The sequence below is a fragment of the Pectinophora gossypiella genome, chromosome Z (genome assembly GCF_024362695.1).
Source record: "Pectinophora gossypiella chromosome Z, ilPecGoss1.1, whole genome shotgun sequence".
Classification (NCBI taxonomy): Eukaryota; Metazoa; Arthropoda; class Insecta; order Lepidoptera; family Gelechiidae; genus Pectinophora; species Pectinophora gossypiella.
In genome coordinates, this window is record NC_065433.1 from 26880195 (window position 1) to 26898282 (window position 18088).

The 18088-nt window shown below is 40.1% G+C and overlaps 1 protein-coding gene across 3 annotated transcripts in view; it reads right to left on the reverse strand.

The window, feature by feature from the left end:
• LOC126380288 (regulator of G-protein signaling loco) overlaps positions 1–17992 on the reverse strand; it is a 162443-nt gene extending 144451 nt beyond the window's left edge. For all 3 annotated transcript variants that reach the window (XM_050029590.1, XM_050029589.1, XM_050029588.1), the window contains exons 1-4: positions 17442–17992; positions 16216–16344; positions 14663–16053; positions 14080–14265 (exon numbers count right to left, since the gene is read on the reverse strand). In XM_050029590.1, coding sequence (XP_049885547.1) covers positions 14080–14265; positions 14663–16053; positions 16216–16344; positions 17442–17844 — 2109 coding nt within the window. In that variant the 5' untranslated portion in view covers positions 17845–17992. The remainder of the gene's footprint in view (positions 1–14079; positions 14266–14662; positions 16054–16215; positions 16345–17441) is intronic.
• Between the last annotated feature and the right edge of the window lie 96 nt (positions 17993–18088).

Here is an 18088-nt window from a genome sequence, read left to right on the forward strand (position 1 = left end):
AATCAGACGACAGAATGTCGGCGTCCAATTTCAAAATTCGAATATGTAAACTAAACTGATAAATAATAAAAAGAACGGTCCGCGCGCAGCTTTAACGATTCAAGAATAAACTGTGTCCGAGAAGGGTCAGGTAAACCTTGGTCAGACGCTGGTGGGGAGCGGAGAGTTGCCGTTCTATACGTAGTAGTTTAAAGCCTATTTATTTAAATTGTATTCCTTATTCTATGGTTCCGTTCTACTCACTTTCCTACATGTATGGCTTCATAAAAAGTCCATACATACATAAGATCACGCCTATTTCCTGTTGGGGTAGGCAGAGCCCATGGAATTTCACTTACTACGATTCTGACACACTGCTTTCGCATCTTCCACTCTCATCAAAGACTTGTTGTATGCTCGCCGGTTTAGTTTAGAGTACTCGTGTCGTTAATGTAATAACTATATTCAGACCACACATACATATACTAACGCTCGTGACCCCAAATGGGGTGAGCAGAACCACAAATAACCAGAAGACTGCCAGCCGCTGTTGATACTCAGTGCTAAGACGGCTATGCAGCTTATAACATGGTTGTATCACTGATTAACGTAATCAGCCCATCACCCATAACATAGCTTCAAACCAATTTTTTTAGCATAATTCAATAGATGAGCAAAATTTAAGAAATGTTTCGTGATCGTGAGTTACCTTACTTAAGAAAAAATGTTTTACTGTAAACATTATTTTACTCTCGGGTCAGAAAACAACAAAAAAAAAACAAAATGTTTGCCGAGAAACACACCAAATATTTTTATTTTAGTAAACAAAGGCACTGTTGAGCTCGGCGCGTTGTAACAGAAAACAAGATTTACTATAATAATTTCACTCCAACAAACTCGACGACATTTCTTTACAAAATGTTTTGTTTTCTCAATGTCGTAAATAACAGTAGTTTTTACTTATTGGAAAAAGGAATTTATTAGTTAAAATCCATTTACATTATCTAGGTTTTATTCTTAGATAAAGATTCCCTATTTGCGTTTAGACTAACGACGTAATACGCCCTTAGGCTATGTTTTCCAACCGGCTTTTACAATGAACTTTGATTCTAGAAGAGGATCTTTCTAGAATTGTATTCTAGTTCTAGTTATGTAACTAATCACAAGGAATATTTTATAGTCAGTATCGAAAATTTCGCATGGACAGGAGGAGGACCCGGTGGTGTAATGGTAAACACGCTCGTCCCGGCTTGACAAAAACTGCGGGTTGAAGTCCCGTCCGAGTCAGGATTTTTCGTTTTAATTTTATCTTTGTGAAAATACTTCAATTAGTAAAAAATAGGTTTAAATTTTTAATTCAATAATAATAAATTTTTGATTTTAAGAAGTTTCATTTTAATAAATATGATTTTAATTTTAAGTACATTTAGTTTTGATTTTAATAATTTTTAAGTTTATTTCATTATTATTTTAACATTTTTGATTGTAATAACTTTTAATTTTAAAGTGACATAATTGTATCTCACAATATGGGTACATACCCAAAATAAATGCATTACATTTTATTTTTTTATTAAAAATCCATTGTTTTAATGAAAGGCCAGGCCAAGAGTACTCTAAACCTGATGATAGTAGAGGAAGCAAAAATGGTGTCAGAATCGTATTAAGAAGAATTCCGTGGCCTCTGCCAACAAAATACGCCAAAAAAAAACTGTTAAACAAAATACGTACAATAAAATACACATACTTAAGATCACGCCTATTTCCTATTAGGGTAGGCACCCTAATAGGAAATAGGCGTGATCTTAAGTATGTGTATTTTATTGTACGTATTTTGTTTAACAGTTTTTTTATGTGTGCATTTTGTTATGCTTTCATGACATGAATCTGTTTCTATGGGTTCCTAACATAATAAACCATTTTTTAAGCACGTTGAGCCAATACACAGCATCTGGAGTATACTGACATTACTCAATTAGATCTAAATGAATCGTGCGGGCGCGCTGACCGAGCCGCATTCAACGCACTAAGTATTAATAAGCGCAATGAGCGAGTATGGGGCATCCACGAGCGTTCACTACCCAATGCATGTTTCTCAGATAAAATGTAACATACGGTCGCCAATACTAATTTGTATAATGTCGCGGCCAGATCTTAAAATTGATCATTTCATGACGTGCTCGATCATTTCATGAATTGGTCATATTTCATGAAGTAGAATATCATGTCATTATGATAGTATTATGACATGGTATTGATTTGTGATACATTAACATTGTACCTATTAATATTATTATTTGAATCTGATTTCTTTTGTTGACATTGGTCCTGATTTCAGTACACACCATCTAATTTTATTTTAAGTTATACCCGTCATTAATTCTTATCCGCCGAAAAGGAAAGTGGCGGGTATTCGACTGGCAAAAAATTGATTGAGCACACCTCAATTTTAAGCAGAGAATAAAAATCCACTCCCAAAATTTTATACTGCTCAATAACCCGACAGAATTACGTTGACAACACATGTTAAACAGGTTGAATAGCAGCGGGATGCCTATTTTATTCGCCCGGGTTATTCATAACATAACATAACATAAATAGCCTAATACGTCCCACTGCTGGGCACAGGCCTCCCCTCAATCAACCGGAGGGGGTATGGAGCATACTCCACCACGCTGCTCCAATGCGGGTTGGTGGAGGTGTTTTTACGGCTAATAGCCGGGACCAACGGCTTAACGTGCCCTCCGAAGCACTCATTATTCATTCATTTTAAAATTAACAGTACTCAATCATCCGTCTTTTTCATATTCGGCGGGTAAGAAAATGATGGGTATAACTTAAAATAAAATTAGGAGGTGTCCGCAGGAATCGTTATTTTATCGCTATTTTAACAGGAAATTTGTTATTTTAAAACTGTCGATCACATTCATGTTACCGTTTTGTACAATTTTGTACTTAAAATGTGTTGGCTAAATAGGAAATAAATAAATATGAATCTTTTTTTGAATCGCTCGCTTTATTACGTTCGAACATTATACCCATTTCACAGAGCACATCAGAACTTGTAATTAGCAAGATGAGACAAGTATATATTTTCACACTTGACTTCAAAGCGAGCGATTCAAAAATAAGTCCCTCGGTCTTTTATAGAAGCGACTGCCGGTCTGACCAACCAATATTGTTAGCAAAATTATATTGCAGTTTGAACATGACCAAATGAAATTAAATATCATAACACAAATAAACGTGAGTCAATTTTGGACTAAAACAAATATAAAACCAATATTCTGTTCTGTCAGTCAACAAGCAAGCATTGCATACAGTGTTCGTATTAAAAAAACGCAATATTTTTACACGAGGTTTGGTGTAAAGATGTGTTTAGAATAACTCTTTTACCGGCACAGGATGTAAATCTTCAGTTCGTTTTTTGAGGGAGAAAATAGTCGATAGCTAATCGCTTCCTCGCCGAAAGAGCGTTGGACTCACGATCCGGAGGTCCCGGGTTCGAATCCCGGTGGGGACACGCCATAAAAATCGGGTTCAGAGGACATATTAAGCAGTAGGCCCCGGCTACTATTTACTTAAGCAAGTAGTCGTTACATGAGCCCTGTCAGAAGGCTCAATGGTAACCTTGACAACAGGGTTGATGAGGTTGGTCATCGATCTCGCAACCCCCACGAGAAAGTGCAAACGAGGCAGATAGTCCGCGCGCGCTACCGTTTACTCTTTAGTCATTTATACTAAATTGAAAACCAGGGGGGGGGAGTCAATCAAGCTCGGCACCGATACGACTTGGTGCGGGGCGGAGAGTGTCCGTTCAGTACGTAGTATAGTACGTAGTCATTATTCTATAATTACATGGAAGGTTTCAATAACTTCCATTGTTATGAATTCTTGGAGAATAAGAACTGAGAACTCTTACAATGCCCAGTATTGTACACTCTTTGTAGCAGCATAGTTTAAAAAATATAATGTATTAGAAGCCTGTCGCCTTAAAATATTTCACATTCAGTGAGACTTTGTTCCGATGTGTAAAATAAATGAATGCGACGTGATTCTAAGTTCTAACATACATAGTTCGTCATCCTTTTATGGTCTTAAGGTCAAAAGTTCTTTGAAAATCGTAACCCTATTGTTTAACTATTGTATCTGGAATACTGAGCTGCAAGAGGATATAGGAATAGGGTAGTTTCCAACTAGTCAAATCAGTTAATTTTTACTAAAGGTCAAAAGAAATTACAATGGATTTTGTATGAAAAAGCAGACTGTGACGTCATAGAAAAACGTGATAAAAAGTCAGACTTATTATTATAGTTTTCTTGATTAAAAATCATAAATAAGTTAAATAGAAAAATGAAAATGTTTTTCGTTACTTTTACATCTGTCTTTATTTAGTAATCAGAATTTCATCATTTATCTTAAACCTAGTACACGACCCAATCGGCACGTGCTTAATATATGGCATCTCGTTTCATAAAAATAACTAATCTACCTCCAATCATTAGGTATGTTGTTGATTCCTTATTTTCTTTTCATTCTAATATTGCATGAAAGAAAAAATAATATAAAAATATTTAAAGCACATAATAACGGGTTCTTACCGCGTTTAAATGGGAATATGAGACTCCCGATATTTCGACACCGTTGCAAGTGCCATGATCACGGGATGACTGATGAGATTGGAGTGGAGTAGGTAGATCCATAATTTTCTACGGGCAGACATATCCCCATTTAAACGCGGTAAGAACCCGTTATTATGTGCTTTAATTATGATAATAACCGCGTAAACTTAAAACAATGTATAAAAATATTTTATTCTGCCGAACACCAATAAGTATTCGGCTTTAATTCCGAATAGTGCCGAAAACCAAACGCATCTCCTAGTATCTGTTTTATCTCAGCCTGTATCCTCTGCTGAGTACATATTTATTACATACACCTGATACTTCACCCAATTCTTGTTTTCTCTTTCCGAACACATCAAAAGTCATTAAAATACGCTACTGATAGATAACGTCCGTAATCCCGATTAGAGTAGACAGCGTGGCGAGTGGTCAACCGTATCATAGAATCTTCGTATAGAAAGGTAACTCCCAGCCGCGCACCACTCCGTATCGGGCACCTACCTCACCCCCTCTGGTCTTTAGTCTTAAATGGCCGTAAGCTGCTATCTGTCTGTCTCGTTCGAACTTATACGTTAGAATTATATACAAGGTGTTAGTGACATCGTAACGAATACTGAGGAGGATGATTCAGACCATGATTCTAATTTAATATCAAGTGGATTTTTCCATCGCAAAATCCATGATTATCATTCTTATTTTTAATTCTGATACTTTTGCGGTGGAAAATTCCACTTGATATTTACTCAGAATAATAAGCTGAATCATCCCTCTCAGTATTCGTTACGATGTCACTTACACCCCATACGAGTACATACTGGTAGCCATACAAGTAGGCATGGGTTTAGTGACACCGTAACGAATACTGAGGCGGATGGTTCAGACCACGATTCTGAGTTCATATCAAGTGGATTTTCCTGTCGGAAAATTCATGAAAATTTTAGTATCTTTTTTAATTATTTTCCGTTCCATACTTTAGCGACGGAAAATTCCACATGATATCAACTCAGAATCATGATCTGAATCATCCTATTACGATGTCACTAACACCCTGTATGTGTATTGAGTGTCTGAGGATCCGAGGAAGGGTTTACAAATATTTTTTTAACACAACGTCATAACATAAACATAGCATCACGCGTGTACGCATGCCGCACTATAAGTGGAAGTCTCCCGACATGACGTGGTGGTAGCGATGGTGAAAAACTTAAACACTTGTTTTGGACTACACTGTTTGTTTTATTGAGTTTTATTATTAGTTTCAATCACGTATTACTACACTTCTCATCAAAAAAATCGAAACACTTCCGTTTTCATTGTTTCTGTCCGAATTTAACACAAAAAAGAATTCATACGATGAAAAAAAAAACATAAATGTATAGCTGGCAGTTTGGCCATTACAGTAATAAGCGAAAATTCTAAATTCAAAATTAGAATTTCATTTGTTTATCTTATAAACGAAATGAATCACTGTTTTGAGACAAATGTGTGTTTAGGGTTGGAGTACATTTAGCGTTTAAAAACTAAAAATTGGCGCCTATCCTTAAACTTTTTGTTTTTTATTTCAATACTGTGACTTTGGGACGTCTGAAAAAAGGTTTTTTTTCTAAAACGTATGGATACTTCGCCCACAGAAGCCGCCCAAGTTGTGGCATTGCTGGATTCTGGCCTTAGTCAGCGTGTTGTGGCTGCAAGACTGCATCTAAGCCTGTCATCTGTTCATAGAGTCTATAAACGTTATCGGGAGACTGGTTTGTTCACGCGCCGTTCAGGATCTGGCAGGAATCGGGTCACTTCTGAGCGAGATGATCGATTTATTGTAACAACTTCTTTAAGAAATCGACGCCTTAACGCTTTTCAACTGCAGCAGCGGCTTCGTGTTGTACGAAGGGTGGCTGTAAGTGACTCTACAATTAGAAGAAGGTTGAAGGATCGTGGACTGGTACCGCATAAGCCAGCAAATGGGCCGAAATTAACTGCAGACGATCGAAGAGCGCGCCTTAACTTTGCACGTGAGCACCTAAATTGGTCATACCTACAGTGGAGCAAAGTTCTCTTTTCTGATGAGTGTAAAATTATGCTGTATGGTAACGACGGAAGGAACAAGGTCTACAGAAGAGACGGAGAACGCTATGCACAATGCTGCATTGAAGAAAAGGTCAGCTATGGTGGCGGTTCGTGGACGGTTTGGGGAGGAATCAGCGCCGACGGTAAGACAGAGCTTGCTTTCGTGTCTGGGCCACGTCTGCCTGCACTAAACTGTCATCGGTACGTCGAAGAGTGTCTCGAGCCTCATGTGATGCCCTATGCACATTTTATTGGCAACGGCTTCATATTCATGCACGACAATGCTAGGGCTCACACCGCGGGCGTCGTACGAGATTATCTTAACGAAGTCGATATAATCTCTATTATGGAATGGCCAGCAAGAAGCCCGGACATGAATCCCATTGAACATCTGTGGGATGAATTAAAGAGACGAATTCGAGCAAGAGATCCTGCCCCAGAAACACTTAGCCAGCTGCAAGATGCAATCCAAGAGGAATGGGACAATATACCACAGCATGTGATCGTGACTCTCATCCGATCGATGAAGAACCGTATGAAAGCAGTAATTAGAGCTCGGGGAGGGAATACAAGTTATTAAATAAACGTTTTTTAGCTTTTTTTTTCTTTTACGTGTGTTGTTTTATCCATTTCCTTTATACTCCATACGGAATAAAAATGACTCATTTAACAAAATACGAAACCTATGAAAAATTCATTTAAATTTAGAACATTAACATTAAGATTTGATAAGCTCATATTACTCACTATTAAACGACAATTAACATTTTATTCCTAAATGTACACATTTTTCTGATAATCCTGACAAAACGTAAACTTGCAAGGTGTTTCGATTTTTTTGATGAGAAGTGTAGTTTTAACAGCCTCCGTGGTCTAGTAGTTAGACCTTTAGACCGATTATATTGGACCAATCCGGGTTCGTTTCCCGATGGGGACATTGTTAAAATCACTTTGTGAAACTGTCCTTTGTTTGGTAAGGACTTTACAGGCTCGAATCACCTGATTGTCTGGAAAAAATAAGTAGATTCCGTGCTTCGGAGGGCACGTTAAGCGATTGGACTCGGCTACCACTTATTAGTAAGAATGTAATGAGGGCATTTCTTTTTATTTTTAATTTTTATATCCTAGCTGCTGGATAGATGGCTCTGAACTTTGTAGGTTACTGCAAGGAACGGAACGTTATATTATTAGTGATTTTCTTTTTGAAATCATAAAACGAAACGTATTTTTCACAATGATTATGTTTTGAAAATAACATTAATTAACAAATAACGAAGAAAGAAAACGGAATCTTATCAGAATGTCCCGAGGGAATGAGAATAAAAGAAATCTTTTTCTCGTTTATTTATTTCTTAAATTAAATGAAAGTTTTTTTTCTATTTGGCATTGGCCCAGTGACGCAGTTGGTTAATCGCCATCTAACGAGTTCTTGAGAACTTTTTTAAATTCTAAAAAAGAAAATCTCCCATTATTATTATTGCGTATGGCAAACAAAAATAAAATATCCTGCTTGGATCATATATATATCCAGCTTAAGCTCCCCTAACCAAGTCTCTGCCGCATCCGTCACACAATGCAGCTCGGCTATGCCACCTGGGAACCGGTGTAGAGGGCACTCGTTCACTATGTGAGATAAGGTTTGAGCAATTGGTTTGATCCGGGTGACCACATTCACAGTATGGCGACTCCTTTAAGCCCCATTTATTCACATTTAGCCGCAGATAGTCCTTCCACATTTATTTGGAGGATTCGTGTGACCGATCCAACAGTTCTTAGGTACTCGAGTAGGACAGATATCAGTAGGGGAGCCCTGAAAAGGGCTGTTTGTGGTTGAGTCCTGAAAAGAACCAAGGAATCTCCCATTATTGCCAGTTATTATCTTAATGTTTCCACCAACGCCTGTATCTCGTAATCAGAACAGAGGCACACCTCACATCACACCTCGAATGGGATTTAAACATAGCTGGCGAGGAGCGTCTATACGATGTGTAGTATAGACCCAGCCAGCTATGTTCCCATATTCCATTTAGGGCCGTTCACTAGCGCCATCTCATTATATAGGGTACCAGTCTACTGTACCAAACGTACCGGTTTTGAAACTGATTTATATTGATACTTTTTAAGTGTGCGTGTGTTACTATTTATTCATATTCCACTACAAATCAAATCAAAATCAAGAAAAAATCTTTAACGCGCCGTGAGACTTTAGTAAGATAAACACAAATGCAAGTTAGATAAACTACAACATTTTTCACACATAATTCATCATCTCACAGATCCTCAGACAATCACGACACACATAAGCCCACTCACTCACAAACAGATCACTCTGGTGCTGATGTAAGGAGTGTATTAAGCACGTGCAAGACACGAAGGAGTGGACAATCTTCTTTTTTGCGAGTCGATGGCGAAAATATTAAATTTTTGCTGACTTACTTGGGAGTTGCTGCCCAATAGTGGACAATAGTAACATTATATCAATGGTGCCAGCATTCCTATGTGCTTGTATATCTCTGGACGTTATTTTATCCGCAATATGAAATCTTAAGCCACGATTGAACTTTTACTTCCACCGCCCACAGTGAAGCAGCGTGTGGAGTGCCCCGTTTTTCTCCTTCGTGAAGTGGAAGCGCATTTCAGTAAAATCACATTCAGATGTGATTTATATTAACAAAACTCAATCCAGATAAATAAAAACTAAATTTTTACTCGTAACCTTCTTCTTCTATCGTGTGGGTTGTGAGGTGAATTACCAACCTCATCAACCCTGGTGTCAGTTTTATTATTGAGCCGCCAAAGGCCTCTGACATGGCTCATGTAACGACTACTTACTTACATCAGTAAGTAGTGACCGGGACCAACGGCTTATCGTGACTTCCCAAGCACGGATCATCTTACTTTTTGGACAATCAGGTGATCAGCCTGTAATGTCCTAACCAAACTAGGGATCACAAAGTGATTTTTGTGATATGTCCCCACCGGGATTCGAACCCGGGACCTCCGGATCGTGAGCCCAACGCTCAACCACTGGACCACGCAGGTCATTAGTACTCGTAATGAATCCAGCGATTGTTCAAATCAAATCAAATCAAATCAAATCAAATATACTTTTTTCTTTATTGTTCCGACGTTTTGTTCAAGAAAATCACATAGGAAAGTAATCTTTCAAAAATGGAGTTACATAGCGACGAAAAACTGTATTTTCATTTCTTCGAACATTTAGTAGCGTATTAGCTCGTAGCGCCATCTAGTGCTACTGTAAGTACTAAGCACACCCTGTAGTTTGAGAATCGCAGCGAATGAACAGTGCCGGAACTGTACCATCTGGGGCCCGTGGTAAAAATATCGGATGAAACCTTATTGTGGGAACAGAGCTTGGAGCAATTGGTGCTCAGCGATGATTTTTGTTATAATAATGAATGTTGACAAATTCGTGTATATGTAGTAGATAGATATGCAACTACTAGATATGCAACTATTAAGCTAATTAATATTTTACCTAATTGGTTTCGACACGTCAACGTGGCGGAGTCCTCCTAGCGGGCTGGATGCGGCGACACAACCTTTGTCATGATTATTATTATTTTCCGTCGGGTAATGTTTGCATGGTCTGAAAAGTAATCGCAATATTATACACAGGCTTACGAGTAATTATACTATCCGTCAATCAAAAATAAAAAGTTCTTACTTATTCAATATAAGTGGATAGTGTAGGTGGGTACTTCAAACATAAAACACTATATTTTGTTTTGACTTACCTCATGGATTGTTTGTTGGGGTTCTCAAACGACTGCATTTATTTCTATTATTTATTATGGATGTTGTTGAATGTATTGGACGTAATTTATTATTTCTAATTTGGTTAATGTATATTTGCTTTATTTGATTTACTTTATTTTTTCTTTTTAATTAATATACGCAATTCTATTACAAATTTACAAATTTATAATTTCGCTTTACTTTAGGAATACGTCGTGCCCGTTCGACGGCGCGGCGGTCGAATGGGAAAAAAAAAATATTTATAAGTACTACTCGTAGTAGTGTCCAAACTACTTTACCGACCGAGCTAGAATCGGGGTGCGGCGCGCGCGATAGATAGGTACTAACACAGACAGACCACACAATACCCATTCATGGAATTCGTATTTGTTTATATTATTACATTTATTTACTAGTTTTATCTACATGAATAACTTTCTTTTTTATTCTAAACTTAAGTATTTATGTATACATAATTGCGATATTTGTCTATGTACACTCTAATTCTATTAAAATATATATTATAATGTATTTTTAATTTGGTATATATTATAATGTATATACACCATTAACACATGTTTATGGAGCACGATGTTTGTGCGTCACCCGACAGGGTCCACATAATACCAGCGTCGTGGTTCACGCCGCGACTTGTGCTGACTGAGGCCCTTTTATCTCAGGACGTCCACCACCACCTTATGATCATTTCGACAAATATCCTGCTTTTTTTGTAATTGTTTTAGTGGATAGATATGATGTTGTTGTCTTATTTTTTTTGTATGTGGCGTCCTTTTATAATAAACTTTTTCTATTCTATTCTATTCTATTCTAGTACGAACTCGAGTTAAATATAAAATTAATATATTTTTTCTAAATGGGCCTTTGCCCAGCAGTGGGATCTTCTAGGTTAGATTAGGTAGTAATGTTAACTTTCTTGTGCGAAAGAGCTATTGTGTTGGTTATCATTTGTAATAAGGTACTTGACTGGGTCAAATTATGAAATGCTTCAAAATCAAAAATCAATCTCATTTACTTTTAGACTTATTTTCTAATTTTATTTATGAATTAAGTAACAATGACAGCCTCCGTGGTCTAGTGGTTAGAGCGTTAGGCTCACGATCTGGAGGTCCGGGTTCAATTCCCGATGGGGACATTGTCGAAATCACTTTGTGAGTCCGAAAAAGTAAGATGATTCCGTGATTCGGAGGGCACGTTAAGCCGTTGGTCCCGGCTATTAGCCGTAAAAACACCTCCACCAACCCGCAGTGGAGCAGCGTGGTGGAGTATGCTTCATACCCCCTCCGGTTGATTGAGGGGAGGCCTGTGCCCAGCAGTGGGACGTATATAGGCAGTTTATGTTATGTATGAGTACGACGTTTGACCGCTTTTATTGACGTCACGGGACCGTATTTCCATAAAAACTAAAAAGAAAATTTTCGTATCCACGTTTCTTAAAAAGTATCTTATTTGACAACGGCCTCCGTGGTCGAGTGGTTGAGCGTTCTGCTCACGATCCGGAGGTAACGGGTTCGAATCCCGGTGGGGACAAATCACAAAAATCACTTTGTGATCCCTAGTTTGGTTAGGACATTACAGGCTGATCACCTGATCGTCCGAAAGTAAGATGATCCGTGCTTCGGAAGGCACGTTAAACAGTTGTTCCCGGTTACAACTAACTGATGTAAGTACGTAGTCGTTACATGAGTCATGTCAGGGCCCATGGCGGGTCAATAATAACCCTGACACCAGGGTTGATGGGGTTGGTAATCCACCTCACAATCCACAAGGTAGAAGATCTCATTCGACTAGGTTGTCGAGTAGCCTATTTGAAGGTTGGAACAAAATTCCTTTGGTGTCAACTTTGTGAACCATATAAAGAATAATAACGTAACGTACGTATAGATCGGTACTCTACGCCCGCATTTGTATCACGTCCTCACCCCCTCTATGTCTTTCTTTACTCTTAAATGGCTGTAAGGGGCATAGCGCACTTAGGCATTAGACGACACACGTTGAGAATGATATTTTTGTATGGAGTTTCCAGGTTATGTTTCAGCTACAGACAACTGGGTAGTTCCCTAGGTCGAAAATAAATTATGAAATTCTGGGGGGTTAAAATGGCCACATCGAAGCAATTCATCTAAGAAAGCAATATTGCTATTTAACATTTGTTTCCATTGCGCATTTACTTTTATGTGCGCAAATGTCAAATTGCAATATTGCTTTTTTAGATGAATTGCTTCGATGGGGCCATTTTAACCCCTCTGGTTACTATATAAAGATAGATCTAAAGATGACAAAAACGTTTTATTTTATCTATTTAACTTATTTTATGAATTTTAATAAAGAAAAATGTATTAATAAGTGCGACATTTTGTTACGTTTTTTCTATAATGTCACAGGTTGCTTTTTCATACAAACTCCATAGTAATTTCGTGTTTTGACGATTCTATCTATCTGACCCTGGCTGGGCCCCCCGGTTGGGGGCCCGCTGCCTCCCGCCCACTCTGGCATCCATTGATACGCCCACTGAGGAAAAGGACACGCCCCTAAAAACTAGTATCTAAAATAGTCACTAGGTGGCGCTTCGCATATTTTAGTTTGCATTTCTCAATACAGCCTCCGTGGTCCAGTGGTCGAGCAGGGGCTCACTATCCGGAGGTCCCTGGTTCGGATCTTGGTGGGGACAATATCACAAAAAATCATTGTGATCCCTAGTCTGGTCAGGACATTACAGGCTGATCACCCGGAGGGGTACGTTAAGCAGTCTGTCCCGGGGACTTTGAGTCAGAGCCCTTAAGCGATTCAATAGTTACCCTGACACCAGGGAGTTGAAGGTCGGTCATTGACTTCACAACCCACACGGGAGGAATACATGATCCGAAAGAACTTTGTCTTTGCACCATTATTGATCTGTTCATCCCTAATGGAATTGCAATTGTGAACTGGAACTTTAAATACAAATTCCGCGGGCTTCGACCAATAGACGCAATGTATACTGTCTAAGCCCGCGAAATAATAGGGCATTTGACTGGGTCAAAGATAAATTATAAAATGTAATCCAGAAAAAGAAATCAGTCTAAGAAGATCAAAAAACAGTTTTATTTATTTTTGGAATTATTTTCGAATTTAATTTTTGAAGTAAGCAACAATGAGCAGGTCTTTTGAGCGCTTTTATTGATGACGTCACAGGATAGTATTTCCGCACAACCAAAGAAAACCTTCGTTTTGACGTTTCATAAAAAGTATCTCATTTGACTAGGTTGTCAAGTAGATTCAGCCATTTTGAATTAAATAACAGTAAATTAAGGCAAAAGTGTATGAAATACACGGCGGGTAATGTAAATAAAAATCTTTGTTTATAAAATTATTTGTCGTGCGTTAATTCATGACCATTTTTACCGACTTCAAAAAACGAGGAGGTTCTCAATTCGACCGTATATATTTTTTTTGAGTTAGTGCTGCTATCGACACCTCACGATAGACTATCGATAGTTTAAAAAAGCAATAGTATCGATGATTTTCAGGGTCAACTGTCGACTGTCAAAATATCGAGAGTTCCGCAACAGCAGTTTGAGTGAGTTCACAATTGTAAGTACCCGATAATCTGGATCCGCTAGTATCTTCAAAATGTTATTAGTACAAGACTGACCTGCGTATCTCTAAGATCAGGCTCGCTGGCGGCCGCGGGCAGGGGGTCCTGCTCGCCCCCTCCCCCCGCGGTGACGTCACCGGCGCTCGCGCTGATGGCTCGCCGCCGGTCCTTCTTCTCGCGGTCTTTGCTTAGCATGTTTCGGGTTCTTGAGAGGATGTTCAGCGGCTTTATTGATTTCCTGACCTGTGGGTATGGGGAAGTGTCTAATGAAGCTGTAAACATATCAAGGAACATACTAAACACACAAGGTCCGATATGTAGCTAAGGTACACCTCACTTCCCTTGGTCGTACTTATGTCTTCAATCGTAAGGGCGTTAGACATCACACACACAGATGGGTAGTCAGAGGTACATCCATCGCAAGACACATCATCAGATGTATATGTCTGACGCCTTTTAATAATAAATAATTCATATTTTTATTCATACTATTCACTAACTGAGATCCATAATATTATTAAAAAGTGTGTGCAATGGTGAAGCCCAGGGAATGTTCTAGTTTTTATCTTGGAAATCATCCCACAACGGGATGTAAAGGGGGAGCAAAAAACCTTATTTCTATTACAAAACTGCACCTCACCTTGCACTTGATACTGGCCGGGTGCACAAAGTTCGCGTCATCGTCCTTGTCTCTTGCAGGGGGCGGGTCTCGCAGCCCTAACACCAGCATGTCATCCAACGACGCCTGCAGGTGCCTCCGCCGCGCCGGCCGCGCCTCCTCGTGACTCCTCGAAGAATACACTGACACTGAATCCATGCTCGCTTTACTCGTCCCTCCAGATATCACTGTCACATTCTCAACCGACTCATTCGAGTGACAATCCGCCTGCCGAGGCCGTTCTTCATATATCTCCACGGAATTAAACGTCTCCACCACTCTATCCAACTCCAGGTCTAACTGTGGAGGCAACAGCTCATAGTGACTCTCGTTCTCAGTATACACTTGATCGTAAACTGCACCGTTGCACCGTGAGGTCGATGGAAGGTTTCCGTAGACATTGTTGTAGTTGTAATTGTCATCGTCGTTCCGCGGACTGACATGACGCACCGGCTGAAGATCGTTGGAGTTCAAGATTACATCGTCTAAGTTCAAAGGCCGCCCCTGGCCCCCGAACCCGTCCACTACAGGAGTAGTGTTAGAGAGGAATGATCCGTCCGCGTCGAAGCTGCTGCAGCCAACAAGCCCCATAGGCCGTCGAGGCATCTCTTGCCTGAATCTATTCGGGGGTGGCTGTGGACCCGCAAAGTCTACCACTAATATTCTATCAGCAATGTTCCTGCAGTCGTTGTGAAAGCCGATACCGGAGTCACTGTTACTTGAAGTAGTAGTTATCTCGCTGTGGTTGCTCGGCTGCGGGGAGTTCGCAACGAACTCTTGTCCATCTAACCTGGCGTCTTCGTGCCGACACGGCCGCCTGTCACGCGGGACTCTAAACACGGCTCTGTTGCACCGTGAGAAGTTTCCCATCGCAGGACTATCGTCTTTGACAGCCAGCTTCGACAGCTGCTGTAGCGTCGGACTGCCGCTGTCATCCGGCGGTAGAGAATACATGCCTCTTATGACACCAACTACATATTCAGCTGACGGTGGAAACTCTAGACAACGTTCAGCGACGGGGTCTCTAGTACACGCGATTTGGAACTCCCTGGCTCTGGTTAAATGTGCTTCGTGTTCGGCCATTCGGGGATCGACGGCGAAGACGTGGCAGCTGTGGGAGGTGCCGGCTTCGGGCATCTCGGCGGAGGTGACGAGGCCGAAATAGCGGCGGTCGGCGTCTGAGCCGCAGCCGGCGTACACTATACGCTCGCGGGAGTACTGCGCGAGAGCCTGCCCCGTGGGCCGCCGGAGGAGTAACACGTTGGGTAGTACTGAGAGCAGCACGGGCGTGGCGGGCCGCCGCTCCTGTCTCAGCTTCCTGACGGCGCTGCGAACGTCGCCCGGCGCGGCCGTCGACGCGGCTTGCGGCGTCTCTGGAATTAATCATGTAATCCTATTATTTTGTTTGTCCGTTTTATTGTGTCATAGTCTTTGTATAACTGAACACCAAGAGAAAAAGTCGGTAAATTCGGGTAAGTTCTATAACAACAAAATCATCTGTTTCTTGATAGATAAATATCGACAGTTCTACGCACCAATGGTGCCGAGGTATCCGACGACGGCCCTGCACTCCAGCCGCGCCGCGTGGCTCGGTGTCAGCTGCGCGCGGCTCAGGTTCTGAAGGATCTCATTCACCCCCGATGTACTTGGTGCAGCGTGACACCCTGAAACACATCATTGGGAATGTTAATGCCATATATTTGCACGAAGATGTATTTATAGTGCAAAACCTTAAACAGCCTAAATGACCCACTGCTGGGCACAGACCTTCCCTTTACCATGCTGCTTCACTAGGGGTTTTGATTGTATAGGGAATATTATAGAACACAGGCTTATTTGTAACAAAGACAAAATTCTAAACTACATAATTCGTGTTTGTGCATTGTGAAAATCATTCATACATAATGTGTTTGTTTGAGATTTGCTACTTTAATAATTCACACTGTGTTATATACAAAATATGCAGTTCAATAATAAAACAATTCTATCTATTTAACACAAATTAGCTTCCAAGTTTGTAATACAATGGTGCTGTTTTTGGCAGACACAAACTTAATTTTAATTTAGTTGTACAGCTCTAAAAACTGTCTTTCTCGTTACTCGAGTAACAGTCCAAAACAGAAATGGAGCTGGTTTTAGAAATGTTAACAGTTTTTCTGCCAGAATTAGCACCAATGTTTCATAAAAACTATACTAAAATAATAATACAAAATGCAATGAAAATGTAACATGGCAAATATTAATATTGGGTATAAAAATATAACATGAAGCAAAGAAATAAAACACACAGGGTACAAATAATTTTGAGCACAAGGAAGTAAAGGAACAGTGCTATTAGTGACAGGGCCACAACACAAATGTGCGGAACAGCAAATGTGCTCACATACCCAGTCAGGTATTCAATATATCCATCTGTAAAGAAAACTGTCATTAGACTTTCACCTTTGTCATAATTCATTAGTATTACCACAAAATAATTTAATATTTAAAACATTATTAGTATCTATTGATAAATTATTGTTAAATAAATGTTAGACTGCAACTTGTGTCCATTAGAACTGAATACTGAGCTTTAGAAGAGGATTGTTTTACCTGTTCAACTGCTACTAGATAATATGACTTACTATTTATACATTCATAATTAGTATTGCAAGCTCAGTAACCAATCTTTTGTTTGTTGCAATTTTAAGGTCAGTTGTAGAGAGCGATATTATTGAATATAAACTATATAATATAGAATGAATAAACACATTATACTAACCCGGATGGTGCATCATGGGCATGGGGCGGCGCCGTGGTGGAGGGTGACGGCGCCGAGTCCTAGCTCGCTCGTCGGGTTCCGTGTCTTCTGTGTCAGTGGGCGGCGCCTCCCGCGGTGCCACACTTAACGCGATAGCCCCAGGTGCAGCCGCAACCAGCCGCGCGACAGACGCGTGCGAAGCCCTGGCGACGCTCGCTCCGTCCACCGCCAGCAACGCGTCTCCTGCACGCAACCCCGCCCGCTCCGCCGGCCCACTGGCCGCCACTGCAGACACCACACACGGCCGCTGGCCCGCTATAGTGAACCCGAAGCCTCCAGGTCCCCTCGCCACAATAACTCTCCGTTCAGACGTCCGCGGTAACGCCGCTCTTCGTCGTCTTCTTCTTTGCTGCTGAGGTACCATCGTATTCCAGCAGCTTACACGATTTTTTTCACATAAACTAAGGGAGCTTTCATTTTAAACAGATTCGAAACTGTCGTACATAAATAGAAGTAGCCCCAGGCGAAATAATAAGTGTATGAAACTAGAAAAACTTGAATGAAAGTTTCTCTTAGAGTTCTGAATCTGACGTTTAGAAGTAGAAAGTTGTCGGAAAACTTGTCGGAGTAGTACAAACAATCGAAAGCGTTACTTATAATTCCAAAAG